The sequence below is a fragment of the Dipodomys merriami genome, unplaced genomic scaffold (genome assembly GCF_024711535.1).
Source record: "Dipodomys merriami isolate MVZ:Mamm:240054 unplaced genomic scaffold, mDipMer1.0.p SCAF_52, whole genome shotgun sequence".
NCBI classification, from domain to species: Eukaryota; Metazoa; Chordata; class Mammalia; order Rodentia; family Heteromyidae; genus Dipodomys; species Dipodomys merriami.
The window spans coordinates 7957299-7985283 of record NW_027206091.1 but is presented as its reverse complement, the minus strand read 5'-3'; the positions used below and the strand labels follow the sequence as shown (position 1 = coordinate 7985283).

The 27985-nt window shown below is 49.0% G+C and overlaps 1 protein-coding gene across 1 annotated transcript; it reads right to left on the bottom strand.

The window, feature by feature from the left end:
• Nucleotides 1–367: 367 nt before the first annotated feature.
• LOC138811342 (acid phosphatase type 7) lies at nucleotides 368–15462 on the bottom strand. The gene is made up of 12 exons (XM_069999085.1): nucleotides 15342–15462; nucleotides 7511–7711; nucleotides 6401–6583; nucleotides 5751–5874; nucleotides 5191–5253; nucleotides 4997–5111; nucleotides 4797–4904; nucleotides 4398–4455; nucleotides 4212–4279; nucleotides 4049–4120; nucleotides 3384–3521; nucleotides 368–433 (listed from the first exon to the last, which is right to left on the bottom strand). The coding sequence occupies exons 1-12, from the start codon at nucleotides 15460–15462 to the stop codon at nucleotides 368–370; spliced, it is 1317 nt and encodes a 438-aa protein (XP_069855186.1).
• Between the last annotated feature and the right edge of the window lie 12523 nt (nucleotides 15463–27985).

Here is a 27985-nt window from a genome sequence, read left to right as displayed (position 1 = left end):
TAGTCATTGCAGCCATGCCTGTGCTGAGGTTGGGGCTGGGGGGTTTCAGGCCAGGCGGGCACTGAGCCAGGGCCAGTCAGGACCATCAGAAGGGTAAGTTCTCCAGGCCGCAGCTGGAAGCCTCTTTATTCTTGAGGCCCTGGCACCGGGTCCTGTCTGGTGCCATGCAGGAGGCTGGGGTTCCCTGGGGCCTCGTGCCCACCTTCCTGCCCTCCCTCTACAACCAGTCAGGGCTCCCATGTCTCCAGCACCCTCAAGCCCCGCATCCATGGGCCTCTGGAGGACAAGGAAGGGGGTGCCTGGCTCCCCACCTGGCCCATGGGACCCAGGCCTAGAGTTTCGGATGAGCCCAGCCAGCCTTCATGTATTAGAGGTACATCCGCCGGCCCTGGAGGGGGCGCACTAGCCAGAAATCATCCACTATCTTCCCGTCCTGCAAGACACAAAATAACACAGGAGAAAAGAGAAAGAAAGCTGAAAAACCCCGATGCTGGGGCCAGTGCAGGGGTTCATATCCTATGACTGCTGCTTCTTTTTCTTTTTTCTTTTTTGGTTAGTCATGGGGTTTGAACTCTGGGCCTGGGTACTGTCCCTGAGGTTTTTCTGCTCAAGACTAATGTTCTACCACTTTGAGCCACAGCTCCAGTTCCAGTTTTCTGGTGGTTCACTGGAGATAAAAGTCTCCTGGCTAAGTGGGGCACTGGTGGCTCATGCCTGTAATCCTAGCTACTCAGGAGACTGAGATCTGAGGATCATGGTTCAAAGCCAGCCCAAGTAGCAAAGTCCATACATAAGATTCTTTTGGGTCCAGTCGTGGGGCCTGAACTCTGGGCCTGAGCGCTGTCCCTCAGCTCTTCAGCTCAAGGCTAGCACTCTACCACTTGAGCCACAGCGCCACTTCCCGCTTTTTTTCTTTTTTGCTTATGTGGTGCTGAGGAAGCGAACCCAGTGCCTCTGGCATGCAAGGCAAGTGCTTTACCACTGAGCCACCTTCCCAGCCCCCCCATACATAAGATTCTTACCTCCAATGAACTACTCAGAAAAAGCCAGAATTGGGGCTGTGGTCAAGTGGTAGAGTGCTAGCCTTGAGCACAAAGAGGCTTAGGGGCAGTGCCAGGCCCTCAGGTTAAACACCAGGACCAGGAAAGAAAGAAAGGAAGAAAGGAAGAAAGGAAGAAAGAAAGGAAGAAAGGAAGAAAGAAAGAAAGAAAGAAAGGAAGGAAGGAAGGAAGGAAGGAAGGAAGGAAGGAAGGAAGGAAAGAAAGGGAAGGAAGGAAGGAAGGAAGGAAGGGAGAGAGAAAAAGAAAGAAAGAAAGAAAGAAAGAAAGAAAGAAAGAAAGAAAGAAAGAAAGAAAGAAAGAAAGAAAGAAAGAAAGAAAGAAAGAAAGAAAGGGCTGGGAAGGTGGCTCAGTGGTAGAGCGCTTGCCTTGCATGCCTGAGGCCCTGGGTTCGCTTCCTCAGCACCACATAAGCAAAAAAGAAAAAAAGCCGGAAGTGGCGCTGTGGCTCAAGTGGTAGAGTGCTAGCCTTGAGCTGAAGAGCTGAGGGACAGCGCCCAGGCCCAGAGTTCAGGCCCCACAACTGGACCCCCCAAAAAAAAATAAATAAATAGAGTATCACAGACTTTTCTGCCTGAGCTGGTTTTGAACCACAATTCTCAGATCTCAACCTCCTGTGTAGCTAGGATTACAGGTATGAGCTGCCAATGCCTGGCTGGATCTTGCTATTTTGCTACAGATTTTTCTCTTTTTTTCTTTTTTTGTTTTGTTTGTTTGTTTTTGGGTCCGGTTGTGGGGCCTGAACTCTGGGCCTGGGTGCTGTCCCTCAGCTCTTCAGCTCAAGGCTAGCACTCTACCACTTGAGCCACAGCGCCACTTCCGGCTTTTTTCTTTTTGCTTATGTGGTGCTGAAGAATCGAACCCAGGGCCTCAGGCATGCAAGGTAAGCGCTCTACCACTGAGCCACCTTCCAAGCCCCTTGCTACATATTTTTCTTTTTTTTTTTGGGTCTGGTCGTGGGGCCTGAACTCTGGGCCTGGGCGCTGTCCCTCAGCTCTTCAGCTCAAGGCTAGCACTCTACCACTTGAGCCACAGCACCACTTCTGGCTTTTTTTTCTTTTTGCTTATGTGGTGCTGAGGAATCAAACCCAGGGCCTCAGGCATGCAAGGCAAGTGCTCTACCACTGAGCCACCTTCCCAGCCCTTGCTACAGATTTTTCTGTCTCTGCCTTCTCTATAGCTGAGATTACAGGTGTTCACCATCATGCCCAGCAAGTCCAGAAAACAGTTTTGATTCGTGTGTGTGTGTGTGTGTGTGTGTGTGTGTGTGTGTGTGTGTGTGTGTGTGTTGTTCTGGGCTTGAACTCAGGGTCTGGGTGCTGTCCTTAAGATTATTCACTCAAGGGCTGGGAAGGTGGCTCAGTGGTAGAGCGCTTGCCTTGCATGCATGAGGCCCTAGGTTCGATTCCTCAGCACCACATAAGCAAAAAGAAAAAAAGCCAGAAGTGGCGCTGTGGCTCAAGTGGTAGAGTGCTAGCCTTGAGCTGAAGAGCTGAGGGACAGCGCCCAGGCCCAGAGTTCAGGCCCCACGACTGGACCCCACCTTCCCCCCCAAAAAAAAGATTATACATTCACAGCTGGTGCTCTACAGCTGGTGCATCACAGCTCTACTTCCTACTTTTTTTTGGTTGGTTGTGGGGCCTGAACTCTGGGCCTACGTGCTGTCCCTCAGCTCTTCAGCTCAAGGTTAGTGCTCTACCACTTGAGCCACAACACCACTTCCTGCCTTTTCTGCTTATGTGGTGCTGAGGAATCGAACCCAGGGTTTCATGCATGCAAGGCAAGCACTCTACCACTGAGCCACCTTCCCAGCCCCACTTCCAGCTTTGTGTGTGTGTGTGTGTGTGTGTGTGTGTGTGTGTGTGTGTGTGTGTGTGTGTGTGAGTGTGTGTGTGTGTGTCAGTTCTGGGGCTTGAACTCTGGGCCTGGGCACTGTCCCTGAGCTATTTTGCTCAAGGTTAGTGCTCTAACAATTGAGCCTCAGTTCCACTTCCAGTTTTCTGGTGGTTAATTGGAGACGAAGAGTCTTACGGAATACTTTCTTCCCTGAGTTGACTTTGAACCACGACCCTCAGATCTCAGCCTCCTGAGTAGCTAGGATTACAGGTGTGAGCCACTGGCACCTGGCCCACTTCCAGCTTTTTTGCTGGTTCATTGGAGAACAGAGCCTCACGGACTATCTTGCCCAATTGGAACCACAATCCTCAGATCTCATCTTCCTGAGTAGTAGGGATTACAGGCTTCAGCCACCAGTGCCCAGCTAAGTCCAAGGTTTAACCCAGCTGAGCTGATTGGTCAGGTGCCCCAGACCCACTGGTAACTCACCTGGTCATCAGACACTTGCTGGATATGCAAATGGGTGCCGTTGAGAATGGACATGCGCGTGTACCCATACTCCTTCACCCGCACTGCGCTCCAGGGCCTCGGGAAGATGGAGAAGGGGGTAAGAAGCTCCTCACAACCCTGTGGAGGAAAACCAATCAGACTTGGGGCTGGGAAAGTGAGGAGCACTGATATCCCCAAGAAAGACCAAAAGTTTCTGGGCACAGATGGCTCAACCTGTCATTCTAGCTGAGTACTCAGGAGGCTGAGATCTGAGGATCACGGTTCAAAACCAGCTAGGGCAGGAAATCCCATGAGAGTCTTATCTTCAATGAACCACCAGAGAACTGGAAGTAGAGCTGTGGCTCAAAGTAGCAGGGCGCTAGTCTTGAGCTAAAAAGCTCAAGGACAGCGCTCAGGCCCTGAGTTCAAGCCCAGCAAGTGACAGCAACAAAAAGAAGGAAAAAGCACAGGGAAGTATTGAAATTTCCAGGTGGGGGAAAGCTCCAGATCCTGCCATTTATTTGTACAGTGGCTTCTAGCTCCCTGTGAGAGAATTCTTTCTGGATCTGTCTTCTGGGGGCACAAGGGGGTACCAGGCCTTAGCCCCAGTGCCCAGCATCCAGTAAGACCCCAACCACCCAGGCTGCCTGCTTACGCCAACTCACCGCAGACCCAGTGATGATGTGGACAGGCCCCCGAGGGTTGGTATAGGGCGCCTCCTTGCTGCCATTAAATACCTAGAGGAGGGGGAGAACTTGACATGTGACCACCCATGGGGCGTGGCTAGACCCCTCAGCTCCCCTCCCCCCCCCACTCAACCGGCCTCACCTTGTAGTTGTAAATAGGCCACAGACGCTCATAAGAGTGTTCATGCGCCCACAGCTCAAGATCCACTCCTGACAGAGAGCAAATGGGGAGTCAGGGCCCCTGATTGGGTAGTGGCGGGGCAGGTGGGGGGACAGCCAATGGGAAGACAAGACAGGGGCTTGGGTAGGCCCCCATGAGTAAACTCACCATATTTGTAGAACAGATCCTCCAGTCCATATTGGTTGCCCCGGAGACCTTTGCGGACCTAGTAAGACAAGCAAGGGGGTGAGGGATCATCCCTAATTCCTTTCTTTTTTTTTTTTTTTCTGGAGCTTGAACTCTGGGCCTGAGCACTGTCCCTCAGCTCTTCAGCTCAAGGGGAGCGCTCTACCACTTGAGCCACAACACCACTTCTGGTTTTCTGGTGGTTCATTGGAGATAAGGGTCTCATGGACTTTCCTGCTCAGGCTGGCTGTGAACTGCGATTCTCTAGATCCCAGACTCCTGAGTAGCTAGGATGACAGCTGTGAGCCACAGGTGCCTGGTAACCCCCTCTTTCTTTAGCGCCCCCCGGCACCCCTGTGCTGTGTCTCCCTCCCCCCTCACCTTGCTCTCGTGCCGTGTGCAGTCATCAAGGTCCGCATTGGAGCAGTACATGGGCCGGTGGCCCATGGTGATGATCCAAGGCCGAGCCGCTCGGTTCTTGTTGGCTTTCTAGAAGGAAGGACCACTGATAAGGAGGTGCCAGAGCAGTGGGGGTCGGAGTATAGCCCTGATGGGCACAAGGGGACCCCCACTCAGCCTACCTGGAGGTCGCTCTCCAACCAGCGGTATTGCTTCTGAACCAGGTGTCGGCCGTAATTGAGAAAAAAATAGACCTCGGTGGAGAAGGAAATGATATGGGCTGGACCTATATCCCAACTACACAGGACACAGGGTAGGGTTAGAAATGGGGTTACCTCTGGGGAGCAAGCTCAATCCCCCAGCATTCCCAAGTTACCTGTACCACAAGCCTTCATTGTCCCCTGGCATATTAAAGCGAGCCTTGTAGTTAGAGAAATTGCTGGAGGGGAAAAAGGCAGTAAAAGGGTGAAGGGGTAATTTTCCAGATGTAGAATCCCATCTTCCTATAGCCACACTATTCTAGGTACCAGCATTTTCCCTCCTTCCCTCATTATTATTATTATTATTGTTGTCAGTCGTGGAGCTTGAACTCTGGGCCTGGGCGCTGTCCCTGAGCTCTTCAGCTCCAGGCTAGCACTCTACCACTTGAGTCACATGGCCACTTCCAGTTTTCTGGTGATTAATTGAAGGTAAGAGTCTCATGGACTTTCCTGCCTGGGCTGGCTTTGAACCATGATCCTAGAGCTCGGCCTCATGAGTAGGTAGGATTACAGGCATGAGCTACAGGCATGAGCCATCAGCACCCAGCATCATTCCCTCTTCTTGATGTCACCAATGAGACACTGCAGCATGAGAGACTAAGGGGAGATGCTATCAAGGACATGCCAGTGTTACCTATCTGGCCCCTGCACTCCCCCTGCAGCCCCAGGTCCTCACTAGCGCTGTTCGTGATTTCCAGGACAGGTCATGTACGGCAGGCTGGCGGCCACCGGTTCAATGAGGCGCATGAATCTGTCCCCAACGCGGGCATTGTCCTGGTCCATGTCATAGGCAAAGTCCCCTGCGGGGAAGAGGGACAAGGAGAAAGTGAAGAAAGCTCGCCTTTGGTCTGAGAGGCCTGCCTCACTGCCCTCAGCCACTGATTGAAATGAAGTCTCCTGAGCTTTTATGCCCAGAGTGGCCTTGAACCTTGATCTTCCGATCTCTACCTTCCAAGAAGCTATTATCAACATTAGCCACCAGGCCTAGCTTTTTTATTTTTCTCTGTATTTGAGAGTTCTTTATATGAAGTATACACTGGCCTCTAACTCACAATCCTCCTGTCTCTGCCTCCTGAGTGCTGGGATTGCAGGCATGTGCCACCAAGCTCAGCTCATATTAGCATCCCCAGAGACCTATGAATTCTGAAGTAGGCTCATCTGTGATGGTAAGGAGGAGGAGAGCCATTCTCACAGTGGTGGGGTTGGAGTTGGGATTTTAACCTGGGTTATTCCTTGTTCCTAAGGTACTCCCCAAGCCCTCCTGGGCACCATCCTGGTGCTGAGCCCCTCCCTGCCTCTCAGCACCCCTGCCGTGCGCAGTCTCACCCACGTGCAGGATGGCGTCAAACATGCCCTGCTGGGTGTCTCTGCGCAGTCGGGGCAGGGCCTTCGGGTTGTCAGCACCCAGGTCCCCAAACACAGCCAGGCGTGGGCTCCAATGAACTCCATTCTTCAAGGCCCTGAAGCGAAACCGACGGCTCCAACCCTGGGCACTGCCGCAGCGGTAAACTGAGGTAAAGGGAAAGGTGGTGGTTATCTGGAGCCCTAGGATAGCTCCTTGTCCCCACCCACCTGAGGGAGAGGAGACCGGAGCTGCCCAGCCCTGGGCCTCAAAGGGAGGTGGGCAGAGGGACAGGAGACAGGGGGACAGGTAGGCAGATGGACAGATAAACGGGAAGATAGACAGATGGACAGGTGGACAGATGGACAGGAAGCTAGATGGATATTTGGAAAGATGGGCAGGTGAAAAGATGGACAGATGGAAAGATAGATGGACAGGTAGACAGATGGACAGGCAGATAGATGGCTAGGTGGAAAGATAGATGGACAGGTGGACAGATGGTTTTTGTTTGCTTTTTGGTGGTCCTGGGGCTTGAACTCAGGACCAGGGCTCTGTCCCTGAGCCTCTTTGTGCTCAAGGCTAGCGCTCTACCACTTGAGACACAGCACCACTTCTGGCTTTTTCTGAGTGGTTTTTTATTGGAGTCTCACAGGAACTTTCCTTCCTGGGCTAACTTGAAACTGTGATCCTCAGATCTCAGCCTCCTGAGTAGCGAGAATTAGAGGCGTGAGCCATCAGTGCCCAGCTTTATCTTTGTGTGTGAGGTTTTTTTTTTTGTAGGTTGTAGGGCTTGAACTCAGGGCTTGGGCACTGTCTCTGAGACTCTTTGTGCTCAAGACTAGTGCTCTACTCCTCGAACCACAGCACCAATTAGATGAACAGATGGAAAGATGGACAGACAGATGGGAAGATAGATGGAGGACAGGTGGACAGATGGGAAGACAAACAGATGGACGGACAGACAGATAGATGGGAAGACAAAGAGATGGATAGGTGGATGGATGGATGGATAGGTGGATGGATGGACAGGTGCACAGGTGAGTGAGAAACCTGGCCTGAACACAATGCCCCGCCCCCTGCCTCCGGCCCCCTACCGTACTGGACCCCAGGCAGTAGCTTCCGCAGTGTGACGCGGTGCATGTACAGCTTCCGCCGCAGGATGCCGCCATCCACAAAGGCCCTGGCAGTGCCTTGGGCCCGCAGTGGCAGCGGCCCTGACAGCTGCATGCCGAACTGCACCTCGGAGCGCGTGGGCACCCACGTGGTCCAGGTAACCGTCATGGAGCCAGGCACACCTGGGGGACAAGGCACAAGAGAGGGGATGGAGCCGGGCGCTGGTGGCTCACGCCTGTAATCCTAGCTACTCAGGAGGCTGAGATCTGAGGATCGTGGTTCAAAGCCAGCCCGGGCAGGAGAGACCGTGAGACTCCTATCTACAATAAACCACCAGAAAACCGGAAGTGGCGCTGTAGCTCAAGTGGTAGAGCGCTCGCCTTGAGCTGAAGAGCTGAGGGACAGCGCCCAGGCCCAGAGTTCAAGCCCCACGACCGACCAAAAAAAAAAAAAAAAGAGAGGGGGTTGGGGGTAGGGAGGGATGACCTGGAAAGTTAGGGGTCCAAGATCAACCCCAGCACCACCATTCTAAGCTGTGCTTTGCTTGGGTGAATCACTTTGCCTCTCTGAGCCTCAGTTTCCCCATCTGTAAAACGGAGTCTCAATGTTCTTCCCCCTTATCGGGTTGTTAAGAAGCTTCCATGAATGAGAAATACATAATCAGCCAGGTGCTGGTGGCTCATGCCTATAATCCTAGCTATTCAGGAGGCTGAGATCTGAGGATCAGAGTTCAAAGCCAGCCTGGGCAGAAAAGTCCATGATACTCTTATCTCCAATTAATCACCAGAAAACCAGAAGTGTCTCAAAGTGGTAGAGCACTATTCTTAAGCTGAATTACTCAAGGATAGTGCTCAGACTCAGAGTTCAAGACCCACAACTGACAATAAACAAAAACAAAAAACAAAACACATAATCCACTTTCTTTTCTCTGTGTGTGTGTGTGTGTGCGTGTGTGTGCGTGTGTGTGCGTGTGTGTGTGAGAGTGTGTGTGTGTGTGTGTGTGTGTGTGTGTGTGTGTTAGTGTAGGTAGGTCCTGGAGCTTCAGTGCTGGTTAATTGGAGATAAGAGTCTCATTGACTTTCCTGCCCTGGGCTGACTTTGAACTACAATCCTTAGATTGGAGGCCAGGAGAACTTGAGGACCTTGAGGTTGGGGAATTTATCCAGAGGAACAGTACTTGGCAGATGATGGGAGATGACTGTAGTGAGACGCTTGAACAGTCAGTCAGTCTGATTGTACCAGTGGACATCATTATTCACAGCCTGCCTCACTGAATGTGACCTGTGCCAACCATAGGATCTCAGGATCACTTTATCACACTAACACAGATATCCAGCTAGTTAATACATAGAGACTGGGGACCAGATCAGCTGACAGGAAGCTGTGGAGCCAGGATCAAATTATGGAACACGCCCTCCCTAAAAGACAGATCAGGTGATGGTTGCTGGGCAGGAATTTGGATCAGGGCCACCAGGCCTATGGGCTTCTAAATTCAAGTCTGGGGGCTGGGAAGGTGGCTCAGTGGTAGAGTGCTTGCCTTGCATGCATGAGGCCCTGGGTTCGATTCCTCAGCACCACATAAGCAAAAAAAGCTGGAAGTGGTGCTGTGGCTCAAGTGGTAGAGCACTAGCTTTGAGCTGAAGAGCTGAGGGGCAGTGCCCAGATCCAGAGTTCAGGCACCATGACTGGCAAAAAAAAAAAAAAAAAAAAAAATTCAAGTCTGTCCAGTGGCTTTACTGTCCCAAGAGCAGGTACAGTAGAGATAAGAAAGAAAATAAAGATTGGTGGGGAGTGGGGAATATTGTAATTTGAACTCAAGATCTCATGCTCACTAAACAAGTGCTTTTCTTCTTCTTCTTCTTCTTCTTCTTCTTCTTCTTCTCCTCCTCCTCCTCCTCCTCCTCTTCCTCCTCCTCCTCCTCCTCCTCCTCCTCCTCCTCCTCCTCCTCCTTCTCCTCCTCCTCCTCATTCTCCCTCCTCCTCCTCCTCCTCCTCCTCCTCCTCCTCCTCCTCCTCCTCTTCCTCCTCCTCCTCCTTCTCCTCCTCCTCCTCATTCTCCCTCCTCCTCCTGTTCCTCCTGTTCCTCCTCCTCTTCCTCCTCCTCCTTCTTCTTCTTCTTCTTCTTTTTGGTTGGTCATGGGGCTTGAATTCAGGGCCTGGGTGCTGTCCCTCAGTTCTTCAGCTCTAGACAAGCATTTTACCACTTGAGCCACAGCTCCCCTTCTGATTTTCTGGTAGTTTATTGGAGATAAGAGTCTCACAGACTTTCCTGCCTGGGCTGGCTTTGAACTGGGCTCCTCATATCTCAGTTTCCTGAATAGCTTGGATTACAGGCGTGAGCCACTGGCGCCCAGTTCTGCTCTACTTCTTGAGCCACACCCTTGCCCTTTTTTGTTTTGTGGTAGTTTGTTTAGTTAAAGTCTGTGATTCGCTTTGCCCAGGCCAGCCTTGGACTGTGATCTTCCTATATCTGCCTCTGGAGAAGCTGGGTTTACAGGCTTACACTACTATACAGGGATAGTCAGTAATTCCAGTGTTAGAGTGGGAACTAATCTAAAAGTTCATAAAGTGAGAAAAGGCTTACAAAATGTGAAGGACTTGTTGACAGAGCAAGGAAACCAATTTGAAGAAATTCCAAGAAACCCAGTCTGGGAAAGAATGAGCCACAGAGTAAGCAATGATAGTATTGAACTTTAACCTGTGTACTTAAAGAGACTCACACAAGTCTGTGACATAACAGATGATTGGATAAACAAAGAGCAGTTGAGCTTCCTTACCCTGACATTTCAATTAGACCAAAAGAGGGAAGGAGAAAATTAGAAAATCACAACTAGGCAAACACTACACTAATAATTATCACAGGCAAGCTCCATTGATGGATGGTAAAATTAGTGGGTAAACATTTGTGGAAAAACAGGATTTGTATTGTGTTGAGCAAGGCCTCCCAACTATCTATTAACTGCAGAGGAAACAATAATAATTTCAGTGGAGAAACCCAACAGGCTTCTCCCTGGCCAACCAATCAACGTCCAGCAGGCCTCTCCACTAACCAATCAACATGCAGCAGGCCTCTCCCTTACCAACCAGTCAACGTCCAGCAGGCCTCTCCACTAGCCAATCAATGTTCAGCAGGTCTCACCTTCACCAACCAATCAACACTCAGCAGGATTCTCCTTCCATCAATTAGCAACAGTCATTAGCCTCAGGAACAGCACCAAGTGAGTAGTATTGTGGACCCTCTGACATCACACACAGAGAGGGACACAGGAACACATCTGACAGTTTTGCCCAAACACAGACATTTCTAATTATGACATGTCCCACAAACTCAAAATGAAGGATGTTTAAGAAAACAAAAAACGGGGCTGAGAAGGTGGCTCAGTGGTAGAGCGCTTGCCTTGCATGCATGAGGCCCTGGGTTCAATTCCTCAGCACCACATAAGCAAAAATAAAAAAGCCGGAAGTGGCGCTGTGGCTCAAGTGGTAGAGTGCTAGCCTTGAGCTGAAGAGCTGAGGGACAGCGCCCAGGCCCAGAGTTCAAGCCCTACAACCAACAAGAAGAAAAGAAAAGAAATAAAATAATGGGCTGGGAGGGTGGCTCAGTGGTAGAGAGCTTGCCTTGCCTGCATGAGGCCCTGGGTTCGATTCCTCAGCACCACATAAGCAGAAAAAAAAAAGCTGGAAGTGGCACTGTGGCTCAAGTGGCAGAACGCTAGCCTTGAGCTGAAGAGCTGAGGGACAGCACCCAGGCCCAGAGTTCAGGCCCCACGACCGACCCCCCCCCAAAAAAAATTTTTTTTAATTAAAAAAATTTTTAAAAAGAAATAAAATAATATTTGAAAATAAACTCATAAGGAGCTGGGTGCCTAGTTCACACCTGTCATCCTAGCTACTCAGGAAGCTGAGATCTGGGAATCATTGTTGGAAGCCAGCTGATGCTGAGTCTGTGAGAGTCTTATTTCCAATGATCCACTGGAAAACTGGAAGTGGAGCTGTGGTTCAAAGTGGTAGAGCACTAGTCTTGAGCAAAAGAGCTCATGGACAGTGACCAGGCTCTGAGTTCAAGCGCCACAACTGACAAAGAAAAAAAGAAAAAAAACTCATAAAAGATAAAGAATGAGGGGCTGGGAAGGTGGCTCAGTGGTAGAGAGCTTGCCTTGCATGCATGAGGCCCTGGGTTCGATTCCTCAGCACCACATAAGCAAATAGAAAAAAGCCGGAAGTGGTGCTGTGGCTCAAGTGGTAGAGTGCTAGCTTTGAGCTGAAGAGCTGAGGGACAGCGCCCAGGCCCAGAGTTCAGGCCCCACGACCGAACCCCCCGCCCCCAAAAAAAAAGATAAACAATGAAAGCAAAACCAAGTGTGGTGGTTCACACCTGTAATCCCATCACTCAGGGAAACTAAAAGCAATGGATCTGGACTTCAAGGTCTGTCTGTGCTACACAGTGAAATCCTGTTGCAAAACAAAAATCCCTGGAGACACTACAAAAAGATGGAAAAGAAAGAAAATTAGTATAAAATTAAGGGTTTTCATTTCACTTAAATTCCAGGTCCTATTTATGGATGGGGATGGTAGGGAAAAACTGGGAGAGTGTGGGGGAAGGGGGAACATTGTCCAAAAAGAAATCTATTCTTGGGATAGACTCACATCTATAATCCTAGCTACTTAAGACATTGAGATCTGAGGATTGCAGTTCAAAGCCAGCAGCCTGGGCAGAAAAGTCCATGAGACTCTTATCTTCAATTAACCACCAGAAAAATCGGAAGTGGAGCTGTGGCTCAAAGTGGTAGACCACTAACCTTGAGCCAAAAAAATAAAAAGCACAGGGATAGTGCCCAGGTCCTGAGTTCAAACCGCACAACCAAAAAAAACAAAACAAAACAAAACAAAACCCAAAAACAAAAACAAAAGAAAAAGAAAGAAGTGTCCTCTTTACCTGATGTATGTAACTGTAACCCCTCTGTACATCACCTTTATAATAATCATTTTAAAATAAATTTAATTCCTGGTCCTGACTTTCATGCACCACCACTTCTGATTCAGTTTACACTTGTAAAATGAAGTAACCAGAGTACTTATAGCATCAGGTGGGCCTGAGATTAAGTGAGTTATTCACCTAAAGCTTGTAGAAAGAATATAATTGCTGCTAGTTTATTATTGAGTCATCTAAAAAAGACAATTGAGCCAATTGGCTAGCTTCTCTGGGGGCTGAGATCTGAGGATTGTAGTTCAAAGGCAGCCCAGGCAACAAAGTCTATGAAACTCTTATCTCCAATTATCCACCAACTAACTAGAACTGGAGCTGTGGCTCAAGTGTTAAAGCTCTAACCTTGAACACCAAAGCTCAGGGACAGCACCCAGGCTCTGAGTTCAAGCCCCAGGACTGACACAAACACAAAGCCAGCTGGCAGTCAGTGGGTTTCACAGGAGCACCAGGAAGAGGTAGGCTACTTGGCCAACAAATGCCAGCCCTCATATATCCCTCCCTACTTCCTTTCCTCTTTTTTTTTTCTTTCTTTCTTTGGTTTTTGGTGGTGCTGTGGTTTGAACCCAGGACCCTGAGCTTGCTAAGCAGGTATTCTACTACTTGAGCCATGCCTTCAATTTTTCTACTTTCATTATTTGTTGAATAGTCTCAAGGTTATGCCCAGACTAACTTGGCTCTCGATCTCTCTATTGATGTTTTATGAGTAGCTGGGATGACTGGCGCTCATGACACCAAGCCCAGTTTTGTTTTGTTTTTCTAATGGATTGAGATGGGGTTTCAGTCCTCCTACTATCTGCTTACTCAGTAGCTAACATTACAGGCAGGCACTATCACACTGAGCTAAGAAACTACCTTCTTAAAAAACGTCAAGGGAAGCTGAGTGTCAGTGGGTCCCGCCTGTAATCTTAAGTTACTCAGGGGACTGAATTCTGAGAATCTCAAAGCCAGCCCCTGGCAGGAAAGTTCATGAGACTCTTATTTCCAATGACCCATCAAAAAGCCAAAATGACCCCGTGGCTCAAAGTGGTAGAGCCTAGCTTTGAGCACAAAAACTCAGGCCCTGAGTTCAAATTCTAGGATCAGCAGCAAAAGAAGAAAAAGTCAGTCTGGGCAGTGGTAGCTCATGCCTGTCATCCTAGCTCCTCAGGAGGCTAAGATCTAAGGATCACAGTTCATAGCCAGCCCGAGCAAGCAAGTCCATGAGACCGTGTTCTCCAATTAACCACCAGAAAACTGGAAGTCATCCTGTGACTCAAAGTGGTAGAGCAAAAAAATCTCAGGGACAGTGTCCAGGTCCTGAGTTCAAGCCCCACTACTGACCAAAAACAATAAAATGTCAAGGTAGCTGGCCATTACAGGCTGTAATCCAGCTACTCAGGAGGCTGAGATCTGAAGATCATGGTTCAAAGCTAGCCCCAGCTGGAAAGTCCATGAGAGTTTTTTTTTTTTTTTTTTTTTTTTTGCCAGTCCTGGGGCTTGAACTCAGGGGTCTGGGCTCTGCCCTTGAGCCTTTCTGTTCTCAAGGCTAGCACTCTACTACATGAGCCATAGCGCCACTTCCAGCCTTGTTTCTGTGGTACTGAAGAATCAAACCCAGGGCTTCATGCATGCTAGGCAAGCCCTCTACCACTAAGCTACATTCCCAGTTCCCATGAGACTCTTATCTACAATTAACTACCCAAAAGCCACATGTGGTGTTGTGACTCAATCGGTAGAGCATCAGCCTTAAGTAAGAAAGCTAAAGGACCAGGCCCAAGCCCTGAGGTCAAGTCCCAATACTGGCATAAGAAGGAAATGACTTAATAAATAAATATTATAAATGTCTGGGTGTTGGAGGTGTTTGGGATGCTGTGCTGGGGATGTAACTCAGGGAGTCACAAATACGACACAGGTGTTTCCCCCACTAAGTTCCAGTTGTCAGCTTTCATTTTGAATATGGAAAATATCAACAGATACAACTTGTATGAACTACAGCCCTTTGGGGCTCAGTTTTCAGTGGCACAAAGGTTTCTTTCTTCCTTCCTTCCTTTCTTTGTTTGCCAGTCCTGGAGCTTGAACTCAGGACCTGGGCACTGTCCCTTTTGAGCTTCTTTTGCTCAAGGCTAGCACCCTACCACTTAAACCATGGCACCACTTCCGGCTTTTTCTTGTATATGGTACTGAGGAATCGAACCCAGCATGTTAGGCAAGCACTCTACCACTAAGCCACATTCCCAGTCTATGGCATAAAGAGTTCTGAACCGGGCACCAGTGACTTATGCCCATAATCCTAGCTACTCAGGAGATTGAGATCTAAGAATTGGGGTTCAAAGCCAACCCAGTCAGGAAAGTCTGTAAGACCCTTACCTCCAATGAACCACCAGAAAACTGGAAGTGGGCTGTGGCTCAAGTGGTAGAACACTAGCCATGACAAAAAAAAAAGCCCAGGGACAGTGCCCAAGCTCTGAGTTCAAGCCCCATGACCACCACTACCACCAAGAACAAGTCAGACAAGAATCACCACTACCCACACCAACCTCAGTATTGTGATCCCACAGGAGTGAACCCATTGTTTGGAGGAGGAGGAAACGGAGTCCTGTTTCTTGGACTTCAAATGCGCCCAGGCTGGATCCGAGGGTCCAGAGTCCACCCTCAGCCCTTGTCCTCAGAGCCCTGTGCACTCACACGCGTGACGGGTTGAGTGGGGAGAGCCACAGAGCACTTCCAATCCGACATCTCCCATAGGACTGCTTGGGGGGAATCTCATAGAGACAGACCCCAGTGGGAAGCTCAGCCCTCTGTGGAGGATTCTGGGAGAAGTTTCAGGAGAAGTCCCAGCCACTTACCTGGATAAGACAGATGGATTTGTTCTGGCATGGCACTGGGGTCTCCTGGGGTCCCCTGGACTTTCCTGGTTGCAAGGAGAAGCAGACAGCAACAGACCCAGCGGCCAAAACGTGGGCACATGGCTGCCAGGTCGGGGGACTTTCAGAGACCAGCAAGGAAGGTGAAGAAGGATGGGAGTCCAGGATCTGTCAGGCTGTCGGGTGGTCTGTCCGGCTGGGTGGGGGGGCGAGCAGGATGGTCTGGAGGGCTAAGAGAAGCGAGTCAGGATGGACAGCCAGCTGGAGGCTGCGGCCTGCCCTGGGCCTCGCATACATTAACTGCAGGAGTCTCTCCACATTCCTAGGAGGAGGCGGGGCCCGATGACTGGCATCATCATCAGTCATGGGTGAGAAACTGTGTTACCAGGTGGCTTAGGTACAGCTAGCCTGTGATAGGGCTGGGATTCGAACTTCCCATCCCATCAGGGCAGCCTGGCTTACTTCCTACCAAAGACATTTGGGAAGATAGAGAGTGGAGGCGGGGGGGGGGGGGGGGGGGGGAATGGAGGCGGTTCTCTTGGGAAACCTCCACCCTCAGCTTTCCAGCCTCAGTCTCTTGCTGTTTGCTTCCCCACATTCTTTGCTTCCCCACATGACATTGGTCATGCCCTGGGGGACGAACCCCAGCACCCCTCCTTAGGTCTGGATCAACCCTCATCTCACATTGCACTCCCAGATCTCAGAATTGCAACCTGCCTGAAGTCACTCTAATCCTGGCCTACCTCCGCCCTCCCTGGGCACCCCATTCTGCACCTGCATGGACACCCCTATTTCTCCCTAGCCCTCCCTCTTCTTCAAGGGATGCAGGCTTATCCCCCTCTCCCCTGAGAGTTTCACTGGATGGTTCCTGCTGGAACCATCCCCCCCACTTCCTTCCTAGCTCCCCAAAATCCAGGAGCTGTGGCCAGGAGAACCCCTGGGACCTGGACTCACCCTGTTCACACACACACACACACACACACACACACACACACATACACGCTGGTTTGGGCCACCAATGTCACCCCAGTATTTATGCGTTGGAAGAACCCAAAGCTCCCTCCACCCACAGGCTGTCCCAACCCCGGAAAAGCAGGCTTCTTTGGGGTGACAGGTTCCCCGACAGCTTGGGCCCCGGGTCCCACAGGTCAATCCGGTCCCTGTCACCCTACGCCCACCACCTGCCTCCCCCAGGGTGGGGCACAAGGACTGGGGGAACCCAGAAAGGCATGAGAGGCTCTCGTTGTCTGTCACCATCTCTGAGCTGGACCACAGATGAACGCCGGAACAGGTAAGGCCATGTTTATTCCCCACTCCCAGTGGGAGAGGCCCCCTCAAGGCCACCGACACCCCCATCCCAGGTACCCAGGTGTGCAGCTGGGAGGGGAAGTCCCAGCCTCAGCATCTTCCCTCATTCCTTCCAACCAACCAACTCTGTCCCCAGCTGAGTCCCCCCCACCGGGCATCTTTCAAACAAACTTCCCCAGACAAAGAGGCTTTGGAATCAGCGCCCTAGGCAGGTTCTCAATTTCTCTCCACTTCTGTTTTCTCACCTGTTTAAAAAAAAAAAAAAAAAGGAGGCGATGATAGTTCATACCCCATGGGCTTCCAGGACAATGAGACAAGTAGATGAGGAATGATATTTTGTAATGGAGGACAAGCCTGTCCTGGAACAAGACCAGGTACTGATCTGCTGGGATATTCTTTAGTTTTATTATTTTTTTGGGGGGGGTGCCACTTCTGGGACTTGAACTCAGAGCCTGGGTGCTGTCTCTGAACTTTTGTTATCAAGGCTAGTGTTCTAGCCACAGCTCCACTTCTGGCTTTTTTTTTCTTTGTGGCTCATTGGAGATAAGAGTTTCACAGACTTTCCTGCCTGGGCTGGCTTTGAACGGCAATCCTCAGATCTCAGCCTCCTGAGGATGACACACCAGCACCTAACTCTGCTGGGATTTTTTTGATCGTTAGTTCAGAACTCTGCCTAGGCCTGGGGTGGGGGTTCTAATGAAGGAGTAAATGGGGGAAATGGTTGCCAAATCTCGATGAGCTATTTTTAAGTGGAGGTAGCTCCTCTCTCTCTCTCTCTCTCTCTCTCTCTCTCCCTCTCCCTCTCCCTCTCTCTCTCTCTCTCTCTCTCTCTCTCTCTCTCTCTCTCTCTCTCTCTCTCTCTCTCTCACACACACACACACACACACACACACACACACACACACATGTTATGGGACTCTCTGAGCATCAAGTTTCCCTGATGCGCCTTTGTAAATTCAGAGTATGGGATTCTGCTTGTTGAAGACACTAATTTCAGAGACCACCCCCCCCATCCCAACCTCACTGGGAGTGGGAGGGACTAAAATGAAGTTTTTGTCAGGTTTGGATTCCCCCCATCTTCCAGGGTCTCTATTTAAAGCAAAACACAAAAACAAAAAAATAGCAAAGTATAGTAGTGCACTTCTGTAATCTCAGAACTCAGGAAGGCTGAGGGAAGAGGATCTTGAGTTTGAGGCTTTGTGTATGTGAAGAAATCTCCCTTAAAACACACACACACACACACACACACACACACACACACACACACACACACACACACACAGCTGGGAAGGTGGCTCAGTGGTAGAGTGCTTGCTTGCATGCATGAGGCCCTGGGTTCAATTCCTCAGCCCCACATAAGCAGAAAAAGCCAGAAGTGGCGCTGTGGCTCAAGTGGTAGAGTGCTAGCCTTGAGCTGAGGAGCTAAGGGACAGTGCCTAGGCCCAGAGTTCAGGCCCCATGAATGATAAACACACACACACACACACACACACACACACACACACACACACACACACACAGAGCTAGGCACTGGTGGCTTACGCCTGTAATCCTAGCTACTCAGGAGGCTGAGATCTTAGGATCACAGTTCAAAGCCAGCCCAGGCAGGCAAGGCCGTGAGACTTATCTCCAGTAAACCACCAGAAAACTGGAAGTGGCATGTGGCTCAAGTGGTAGAGTGCTCACCTTGAGCTGAAGAGCTGAGGGACAGCACCTAGGCCCAGAGTTCAAACTCCACAACCAACACACACACACACACACACACACACACACACACACACACACACACACACACACACACACACACACACACACACACACACACACACACACACACACACACACACACACACCAAGCCAGGCACTGGTGCTCATGTTTGTTGTCCTAGCTACTCAGGAGGCTGAGATCTGAGGATAATGGTTTGAAACCAGCCCAGGCAGACTTTTATCTCCAATGAACCACTGGAAAACTGGAAGTGGAGTTGTGGTTCAACATGGTAGAGTGCTAGTTTGGAGCAAAAGAGCTCAGGGATAGCTTTCAGGCACTCAGTTCAAGCCCCAAGCCAACAGAAAAAAACAATCAACTAATCTCCTCCCTCCCCACCCACACACACAGAGAAAAGCAGCAGTCAAGTTCTGGGGTTCCAGAGGGTTCTGAGCCATTGGCAGGTTGGGGGAAGACCTTCCCTAGATTCTGTTTTTGCACGCATAAAATAAATATACAGGGGTTGGGAAGGTGGCTCAGTGGTAGAGCGCTTGTCTTGCATGCATGAGGCCCTGGTTTCGATTCCTCAGCACCACATAAGCAAAAAGAAAAAAGCCAGAAGTGGCGCTGTGGCTCAAGTGGTAGAGCGTTAGCCTTGAGCTGAAGAGCTGAGGGACAGCGCCCAGGCCCAGAGTTCAGGCCCCATGACCGGACACCCAAAAACAAATAAAAAAATAAAAAATAAAATAAAATAAATATACATAGCCAGGTGCCAGTGGCTCATGCCTGTCCTACTAGCCACTCAGACAGCTGAGAGCTGAGGATCATAGTTCAAAGCCAGCCCAAACAGATAAGTCTGTGAGGCTCTTTTTTTTCTTTTTATGGGTTCAGTCGTGGGGCCTGAACTCTGGGCCTGGGTGCTGTCCCTCAGCTCTTCAGCTCAAGGCTAGCGCTCTACCACTTGAGCCACAGTGCCACTTCTGGCTTTTTCTTTTTGCTTATGTGGTGCTGAGGAATTGAACCCAGGGCCTCAAGCATGCAAGGCAAGCACTCTACCACTGAGCCACCTTCCCAGCCGCCTCTGAGGCTCTTATCTCCAATTAACCACTAAAAAGCTGGAAATGGTGGTGTAACCCAAAGTGGTACAGTGCATAAAACTCAGGGACATTGCCCAGACCCTGAGTTCAAGCCCCAGGACCAGCATACACACACAGACACACACACACAAAAAACATAAATAAATAAATAAGTAAACAAATACAAAAGAAACCAATGCTATTGAGTTACACGTATGCAGTATGTGTGTGTGTGTGTATGCTTGTCTATGTACACATGCGTATGCACCTGTGTGCTGGCTTTAGGACTTGAACTCAGAGCCTGGGTATTGTCCCTTAGCTTTTTCAGTCAAGGCTGGTGCTCTGCCACTTGAGCCACAACTCCTCTTCTGGCTTTCTAGTGGTTAATTGGAGATAAGAGTCTCACCAACTTTCCTGTCTGGGCTGGCTTCAAACCTTGATCTTTAGATCCTACTCCTCCTGAGTAACTGGGATTATAGGCCTGAGCCACTAGCACCCAGCTTGTACTGGTTAGTTTTTGAGATGGGGGTCTTGCTTTCAGCCAATATTTGCATCTAGACCACCATCTGCCTATTTTAGGCTTCCCACCATAACTGACTGAGCTCCAAACCCAGCTTTTCATTGGTTGAAATGAAGTCTCAAGATTGTTTTGCCCATGGGTTGGGAAGGTGGCTCAGTGGTAGAGCGCTTGCCTTGTATGTCTGAGGCCTTGAATTCGATTCCTCAGTACCACATAAGCAAAAAGAAAAAAGCTGGAAGTAGTGCTGTGGCTCAAGTGGTAGAGCGCTAGCCTTGAGCTGAAGAGCTGAGGGACAGCGCCCAGGCCAAGAGTTCAGGCCCCACGACTGGGCCAAAAAAAAAAAAATTGTTTGCCCAGGCTATCCCGGAACCTCAATTCTCCTGATCTCCAATTCCTGAGTCAACAGGATGACAGGTATGAGCCACCACACTCAGCTATGTATTTGTCTTTAGTAGATATCACCAAAGAGTTTTCCAAGACAGCTGTGGTGATTTCCCCTTCCACCAGCCAAGTTGGCCAGCCAAGTTGGCAAGTTTCCAGCTCCTCACCAGCACTGAGCCTGCACAAGCAGTTGTTTTTTCCTTCACTCTGGTGCATATGTGACAATAGCTCATTGTAATTTGAATTTGCATTTCCCTGAGGAGTAAAATCTATCAGCTCATTTGCATATAGGCCTTTTCCTGTGGTGTCCTTCTGGGGCCTGTCCTAGGTTGAACTCAGGGCCTGGGTACCATCTGGGCACTTTTTGTGTTCAAAGCTGGAACTCTACTTCTTCAGCCACAGCCTCATTTATGGTGTTTTGGTGGTTCATTGGAGATAAAAGTCTCACAGACTTTCCTGCCCTGGGTGGCTTTGAACCCCAATCCTCAGATCTCAGTCTCTTGAGTCGCTACAATTACAGATGTGAGCTGCTGGCCTGATTTTTGTTGTTGTTGTTGTTATTGTTGTTGTTGTTGGTCATAGGGCTTGAACTCTGGGCCTGGGCTCTGTCCTTCAGCTCTTCAGCTCAAGGCGAGTGCTCTAGCACTTGAGCCACAATGTCACTTCCAGTTTTCTGGTGGTTTATTGGAAATAAGAGTCTCATGGGCTTTCCTGCCTGGGCTGGCTTTGAACTTCAATTGGATTTTTAAAAATTTCCTCCAACTTTTAGTGACTGGGTTAGAAATGGAGGGGAGAGAGAGAGAGAGAGAGAGAGAGAGAGAGACAGAGACAGAGACAGAGACAGAGAGAGAGGAGAGAGAGAGAGAGACAGACAGAGAGAGAGAGAGAGAGAGAGAGAGAGAGAGAGAGAGAGAGAGAGAGAGAAATCCTTCTGTACCTCCAGAAAGATACTGTCTTAGTTTCTTTCTATCTTTCTAGATGCTTTCTCATTTTGCATTCTGTATGGTGTGAGGCAAGGATTTGATTTTTCTCAGAGTAACATACCTGGCTAATAAAGATTCATAAGCCACATTCTTTTTCCTTTTTCTTTTTGTCACTCCTAGAGCTTGAACTATGGGCCTGGGCACTGTCCCTAAGTTTCTGTTGCTCAAGGCTAGTGCTCTACCACTTGAGCCACAGCGCCATTTCCTGCTTTTTCTGTGATTAACTGAAGATGAGCCTGGGATGGCTTCAAGCCACGATCCTCAGATCTCAGCCTCCTGAGTAGCTAGGATGACAGGTGTAAGCCACTGATGTCTGACTATGAGTCACATTCTTAAGCAGTCTTTCCCTTGTTAAATCTGTTTCCTAGTAGGAAAGGAATATTGTCCCAACTCAGAAAAATCAGAAGGTAGGCAGAGCCGAGGAGATTTTAAGGCCCAGAGTACTGGATAACCTTAGGGCTTGAATCCTGTTTTATCTCTTCTTGCCCTAGTGACCTTGGCAAGTGTTTCCCCCCGCCCCCAAGTGTCCTGGTGTGGATAATAGGGGTGTCAGAGCTGACCTAGGAGTGCTTGGAAAGGTACAGCATGTGTAAGACAGGGTGTGGCGCCAAGAACTCAGGACATAATACCTGCAGTTATGCACCAAAGATCTTATGTAATCAGCCTGGCATGGTGGCTCAAGCTTGTCATTTTGAAGCCACGATCAGGGGTATCATAGCTTGGGGCCATCCCAGACAAGAAAATTCTCTCAAGACTCATCTCAACTACTGGCTAGGTATAACAGGGCTCCCATTGTTCCAGCACCAGGAGAAGCACAATGGCTAGATGTGGTGGACATGCTTGTTATCTCCAGAGACTTGGGGGGGATGCACAAATACAAGGATCACAGTCCAGATCTGGCATAAAATGAGACCCTATATGGAAAATAACTAATGAAAAAAAGAAGAAGGGACTGGAAGCATCACTCAACTGATAGAATCCTGGCCTAGCCAGCACGAGGCTTTGAGTTCAAGCTGGCTACTGGTGCACATACAAGTAGCTAAATGATATTATAACAAATAGATGTTTTCCAGTGGAATATCCTCCCCTGGATATTGTGCATGCCCAAGTACCCCTCGGTCTCTTTGTCCTACTAGGGATTTGAACTCAGGGCATTTTTTGCATAGACTGAACCACCCTGCTTTTTGCTGATGATTTGTAGGATTCGTGTCTTTGCTTTCTGCCTGTGTTTCCCTATTCTATCATTGCTGGGCTCCCAAGCCTGCAGCACTGTATTCAGCTTCTCTCCATGTTTACTGAGTCTTATGGAACATTTCTGCGCTGGCTGGCCTAGAACTGCAATCCTCAGTAGCTAGAACACCTGGCCAGGGGTGGAGGTAGAGGAGGGCACAAATTTGAGACTGACCAGAGGGAAGCAGCCTTGTGATTGCATCCTGACTGCATGTGCCGTCATGCACCAGCAGACGTGTGAACTGCCACGTCGAAGGGGCGTGCCCAGGGCACATGCCACCCTGCCTGGATTGCATCAGGGAAGGGACAGTGACTCAAAGGTCTCAACTGCAAGAAGATGCTGGGACAGCCCCCGTGCCGCTCATCTGTGGCTCATTGTCACAGTCATGGGTGCAGGCAGCTGGCCTCTCAACATGTGTCATGCACCATTAGGCAGTCTCCTCATACCCCCATTTTCCAGATGAGGAAACTGAGGCTCAAAGAAGGAAGCTCACTTACTCTGAGATCGCACTGCCAGGAACAGAGCTGGGGATCCCTGCCACCCCATACAGTTTTTTGTCAGTCCTGGGGCTTGAACTCTAGGCCTGGGTACCCTCCCTGAGGTTTTTCTGCTTCAAGGCTAGTGCTCTACCATTTTGAGCTGCAGCTCCACTTCTGGCTTTTTTTTTTTTTTTCTAAAATAGAATTTTAACACTTTACAAGTTAGGCAGTTCATTCTTTAAACTATTAAAGAATGGATCGCTATAAAAAATAAAATAAAATGGGGCTGGGAAGGTGGCTCAGTGGTAGAGTGCTTGCCTTGCATGCATGAGGCCCTGGCTTCAATTTCTCAGCACCACATAAGCAGAAAAAGCCGGAAGTGGCACTGTGGCTCAAGTGGTAGAGTGTTAACCTTGAGCTGAAGAGCTGAGGGACAGCACCCAGGCTCAGAGTTCAGGCTCCACGACCAACCAAAAAAAAAAAAAAAAAAAAAGAGTCTCACATTTTCCTGCCAAGGCTGGCTTTGAACTGAGATCCTCAGATTACAGGTGTGCACCATTACACCTGGCTGCTTCCAGGATTTGACAATTAGGAACAAACTTACTCAAAATACGAATGGATAGGGTTTTTTTGTTTTTTGTTTTTTGTTTTTGTCGGTCGTGTGGCTTGGACTCTAGGCCTGGCACTGTCCCTGAGTGCTTTAGCTCAAGGCTAATGCTCTACTACTTGAACCACAGAGCCACTTCCGGCTTTTTCTGTTTACATGGTGCTGAGGAATCGAACCCAGGGACTCATGCATGCGGGGCAAGCATTCCACCACTGAGCCACCTTCCCAGCCCTGAATGTATAGGTTTTTATTTGCTTGTGTCCTTAAATGTTTAGTTCTTTTTTTTTTTTTTGCCAGTTGTGGGGCTTGAACTCAGGCAGGGTCCCTAAGCCCCTTTGTGATCAAGGTTAGCACTCTACCACTTGAGCCACAGCACCACTTTGAGCTTTTTCTGAGTAGTTTATTGGAGATAAGAGTCTCATTGACTTTCCTGCTCAGGCTGGCTTCAAACCATGATCCTCAGATCTCAGTCTCCTGGGTAGAGCTAGGCTGATAGGCATGAGCCACCAGCGCCTGGCTAAGTGTTCAATTCTTAAAGTAAATACCAATAATTACAATTACTGGATTATATAAAAAGAGAATGTTTATCTTTGCAATAGACTTATGGTTAGTTTTATGTGGGTTTGTATGTGAGTGTGTGCCAGTTTTGGGGCTTGAACTCAGAGTCTGGGCACTGTCCCTGCCCAGGTTGGGTTTGAACTACAATCTTCAGCTCTCAGGCTCCTGAGTAGCTAGGATGACATATGAGACACTGGCATCTGGCTCTGTCTTGACTTTTGATTTGTATCCTAATGAATATTTGCACATGCTTCTTTTATCACCCTGAAATGAAATTGATGGATAATATAACCCACTCACATACAGATTTGTGTTAAATCAGGACAATACCCCCTTATTGTAATAAAGGGAAACTAAGACAACTTGGTTTGATGTTGGGGCACAGAGCCAGGGCCTGTACAGGCTGGGCAAGCTTTGAACTCTACCGTCAGCTACGAAGAATCACAGGAAAGTCATTTCTAGAAAAATAAAGCCAAGTCTCAGGCCTCATTAAGCTAGGAGACATTACAATAGGCTTTAGGAATCTGAGTGGGGCAGAGGTGGGGGAGGGAGGTGGTAAGAATCTTCCAGAATGTTAACTGAATTTGCCATAATGGAGTCAGACATAGGTGTCATTGTCTTTGTTACTCAAATACCAAAATGGTGACCAGTGAACAAACTTCCCTTGTTTTACTCAGTAAATAAATTAAGAAAGTTACAAACTGTTTTTGTGTAAAATGGAGTTCAGGCCTGGGCTTCGGTCATAATAACCAAGTTCTTGGGGCTGGAGGCATGGCTCAGTTGGTAGAGCACCAGCCAGTGAGTGAAAGTAGTAGGTACCAAATTAGAGTGCTGCTCTCAGACCTAAAAAAAAAAAAAAATTCTTTTTTGAATGTGTGCCAGGCCTAGGGCCTGAACTCAGGGCCTGAGTGCTGTCCCTGAGCTTTTTCACTCAGGGCTGGTGTTCTACCACTTTGAGCCACAACTCTACTTCCATATTTCTGCTGGTTCATTGGAGGTAAGAGTCTCATGGACTTTCCTGCTCAGGCTGACTTAGAACTGTGATTCTCTGATCTCAGTCTTCTGAGTAGCTAGGATGACAGGTGTGAGCCACTGGTGCTGGATATTGGTCATACATTTGTGATAGTCATCAAGTAAGCCTAGAGAAGCCATCGAAAGCTGTCACTTGTGCTGGCACAGTGGAGGAGCAATGTTGGAAGAAACAAGGACACTGGCACAAACAATGGCAGCAGAGATGAACAGATAAGAAATTTGGCTAACAGCACTGCTACAGGGCTGAGGGACACTTAATCAGCCAGAAATAATGATTGGGTAGACTCTGGCCACTCCAGAATATCATGAGTATCACTCTAACTAGGCACCTAAATACCTCTTCTTACCCATGATTCCAAATCTTCATTCATCTTTACTGGCTCCATGCTTGTGTCAACAAATTTTATAATGTGTTTAAGGCTGGGTGGTTCATGCCTGTCATCTTGCTACTCAGGAAACTGATATCTGAAGATTGAGGTTTAAAGCCAGTCCTGGCAAGAAAATCTGTGAGCCTTTTTTCTCTAATAAACCACCAAAAGCTGGAGGTAGAGTTGTGGCTCAGGTGGTAGAGCACCAGCCTTGTGCAAAAAAAAGCTAAGGGGGAGCTGGGAAGGGGGCTCAGTGGCAGAGCGCTTGCCTTGCATGCCTGAGGCCCTGGGTTCGATTCCTCAGCACCACATAAGAAAAAAGAAAAAAGCGGGAAGTGGCACTGTGGCTCAAGTGGTAGAGCACTAGCCTTCAGCTGAAGAGCTGAGAGACAGCGCCCAGAGTTCAGGCCCCACGACCGGACCCCCCCCCCAAAAAAAAAAAAAAAGCTACGGGGCAGTTTCCAGTGCAAGTCCTAGTACTGGCACACACAAATAAATAAATAAAACAAAAAACAGCTGGCACTTCCTAAAACCCTTTTCTGGTTTTCTTTTCTTTCTCTTCCACCCTTCAGGCAGTACTGAAGTTTAAAACCACAACCTTGCCTTATTAATCAGATACTCTATTTCTTTTTTCTTTTTCTTTCTTTTTTGTCAGTCATGGGGCTTGAACTCTGGGCCTGAACGCTGTCCCTAAGCTCTTCAGCTCAAGGTTAGCACTCTACCACTTGAGCCACTTCCTGTTTTCTGGTGGTTTATTGGAGATAAGAGTTTCATGGACCTTCCTGCCTGGGCTGGCTTTGAACCTTGATCCTCAGATCTCAGCCTCCTGATTAGCTTGGATGACAGGTGTGAGCCACTGGTGCCTGGCAGATGCTCTAATTCTTTAGCCAAGTCCCCAGAGCTCCCTTTTCTGATCGCCGCCACTGCTGCTGCCCTCCTCCTCTTCCTCCTCCTGCTTCTTTGCCAGTTCTGGAGCTTGAACTCAAGGCCTGAGCACTGTCCCTGAGCTTCTTTTGCTCAAGACTAACACTCTACCATTTGAGCCATAGCACCATTACTTGCTTTTTCTGTTTATGTGGAACTGAGGAATGGAACCTAGGGCTTCATACCTGCTAGGCAAGCACTCTACCACTAAGCTACATTCCCACTCTAACACTACACATTCCCAGGCCTCTGGTTTTTTTTTTTTTTTTTTTTTTTGTCGGTCGTGGGGCTTGAACTCTGGGCCTGGGCGCTGTCCTTCAGCTCTTCAGCTCAAAGCGAGCGCTCTACCACTTGAGCTACAGCGCCACTTCCCGTTTTCTGGTGGTTTATTGGAGATAGGAGTCTCACGGTCTCTCCTGCCCGGGCTGGCTTTGAACCGCGATCCTCAGATCTCAGCCTCCTGAGTAGCTAGGATTACAGGCGAGAGGCCTCTGGTTATTTTTAACTAGAGAATGTGTCTGTTTTCTGTTACTATGAGGAAATACTGGAGGCTGGATAATTTGTTAAAGATAAGTAGTTTAATTTGGCTCACAGTTTCTGGATGTCCAAGGTCAGGCAGAGGGCATATCCAGTGTTGGCTTTGCCGGCAGCATCAAGAGGTGGGCTGTGCAGCTGTGTTTGTCTTCTCGTCTATTGTTTCATAAAGCTACCCATTTCATCACAGGGAACCTATCCAGACAGGTATTCTTATTCCTCACCTCTAAACCCTGAGAGAATAAGATTCTCTCTCTCTCTCTCTCTCTCTCTCTCTCTCTCTCTCTCTCTCTCTCTCTCTCTCTCTCTCTCTCTCTCTCTCATCAGTTATGGGGCTTGAACTCACACCTGGTCACTATCCCTGAGTTCTTTTTCTCAAGGCTGACTTACCACCTTGAGCCACCAGCACCACTTCTGGTTTTTAGGTGCTTAATTGGAGATAAGTCACATGGAGTTTCCTGCCCAGGCTGGCTTCGGCCCACAATCTTCAGATCTCAGGCTTTTGATTAGGCTAGGATGATAGGCATGAACCACCAGTGGCCAGCTGATTCCTATCTCTTAGTATCTCACAAATGATGATTAGCCATCAAAATGTTGTTAAACCGGGGCTGAGAAGGTGGCTCAGTGGGAGAGTGCTTGCCTTGCATGTATGAGGCCCTAGATTCAATTCCGCAGCACCACATAAGCAAAATAAGTGGGAAGTGGCACTGTGGCTCAAGTGGTAGAACGCTAGCCTTGAGCTGAAGAGCTGAGGGACAGCGCCCAGGCCCAGAGTTCAGGGCCCATGACCTACCCTCCACACACACACAAAAAAAGTTGTTAAACCAAAATAGTCCCAGGAGAATCAGCCCAGCTATCAGTCAGTGACTGAGTCTGTTTCATCCTTTCATTCTCTGCTCTAATTCTTTGTCTATTTAAAT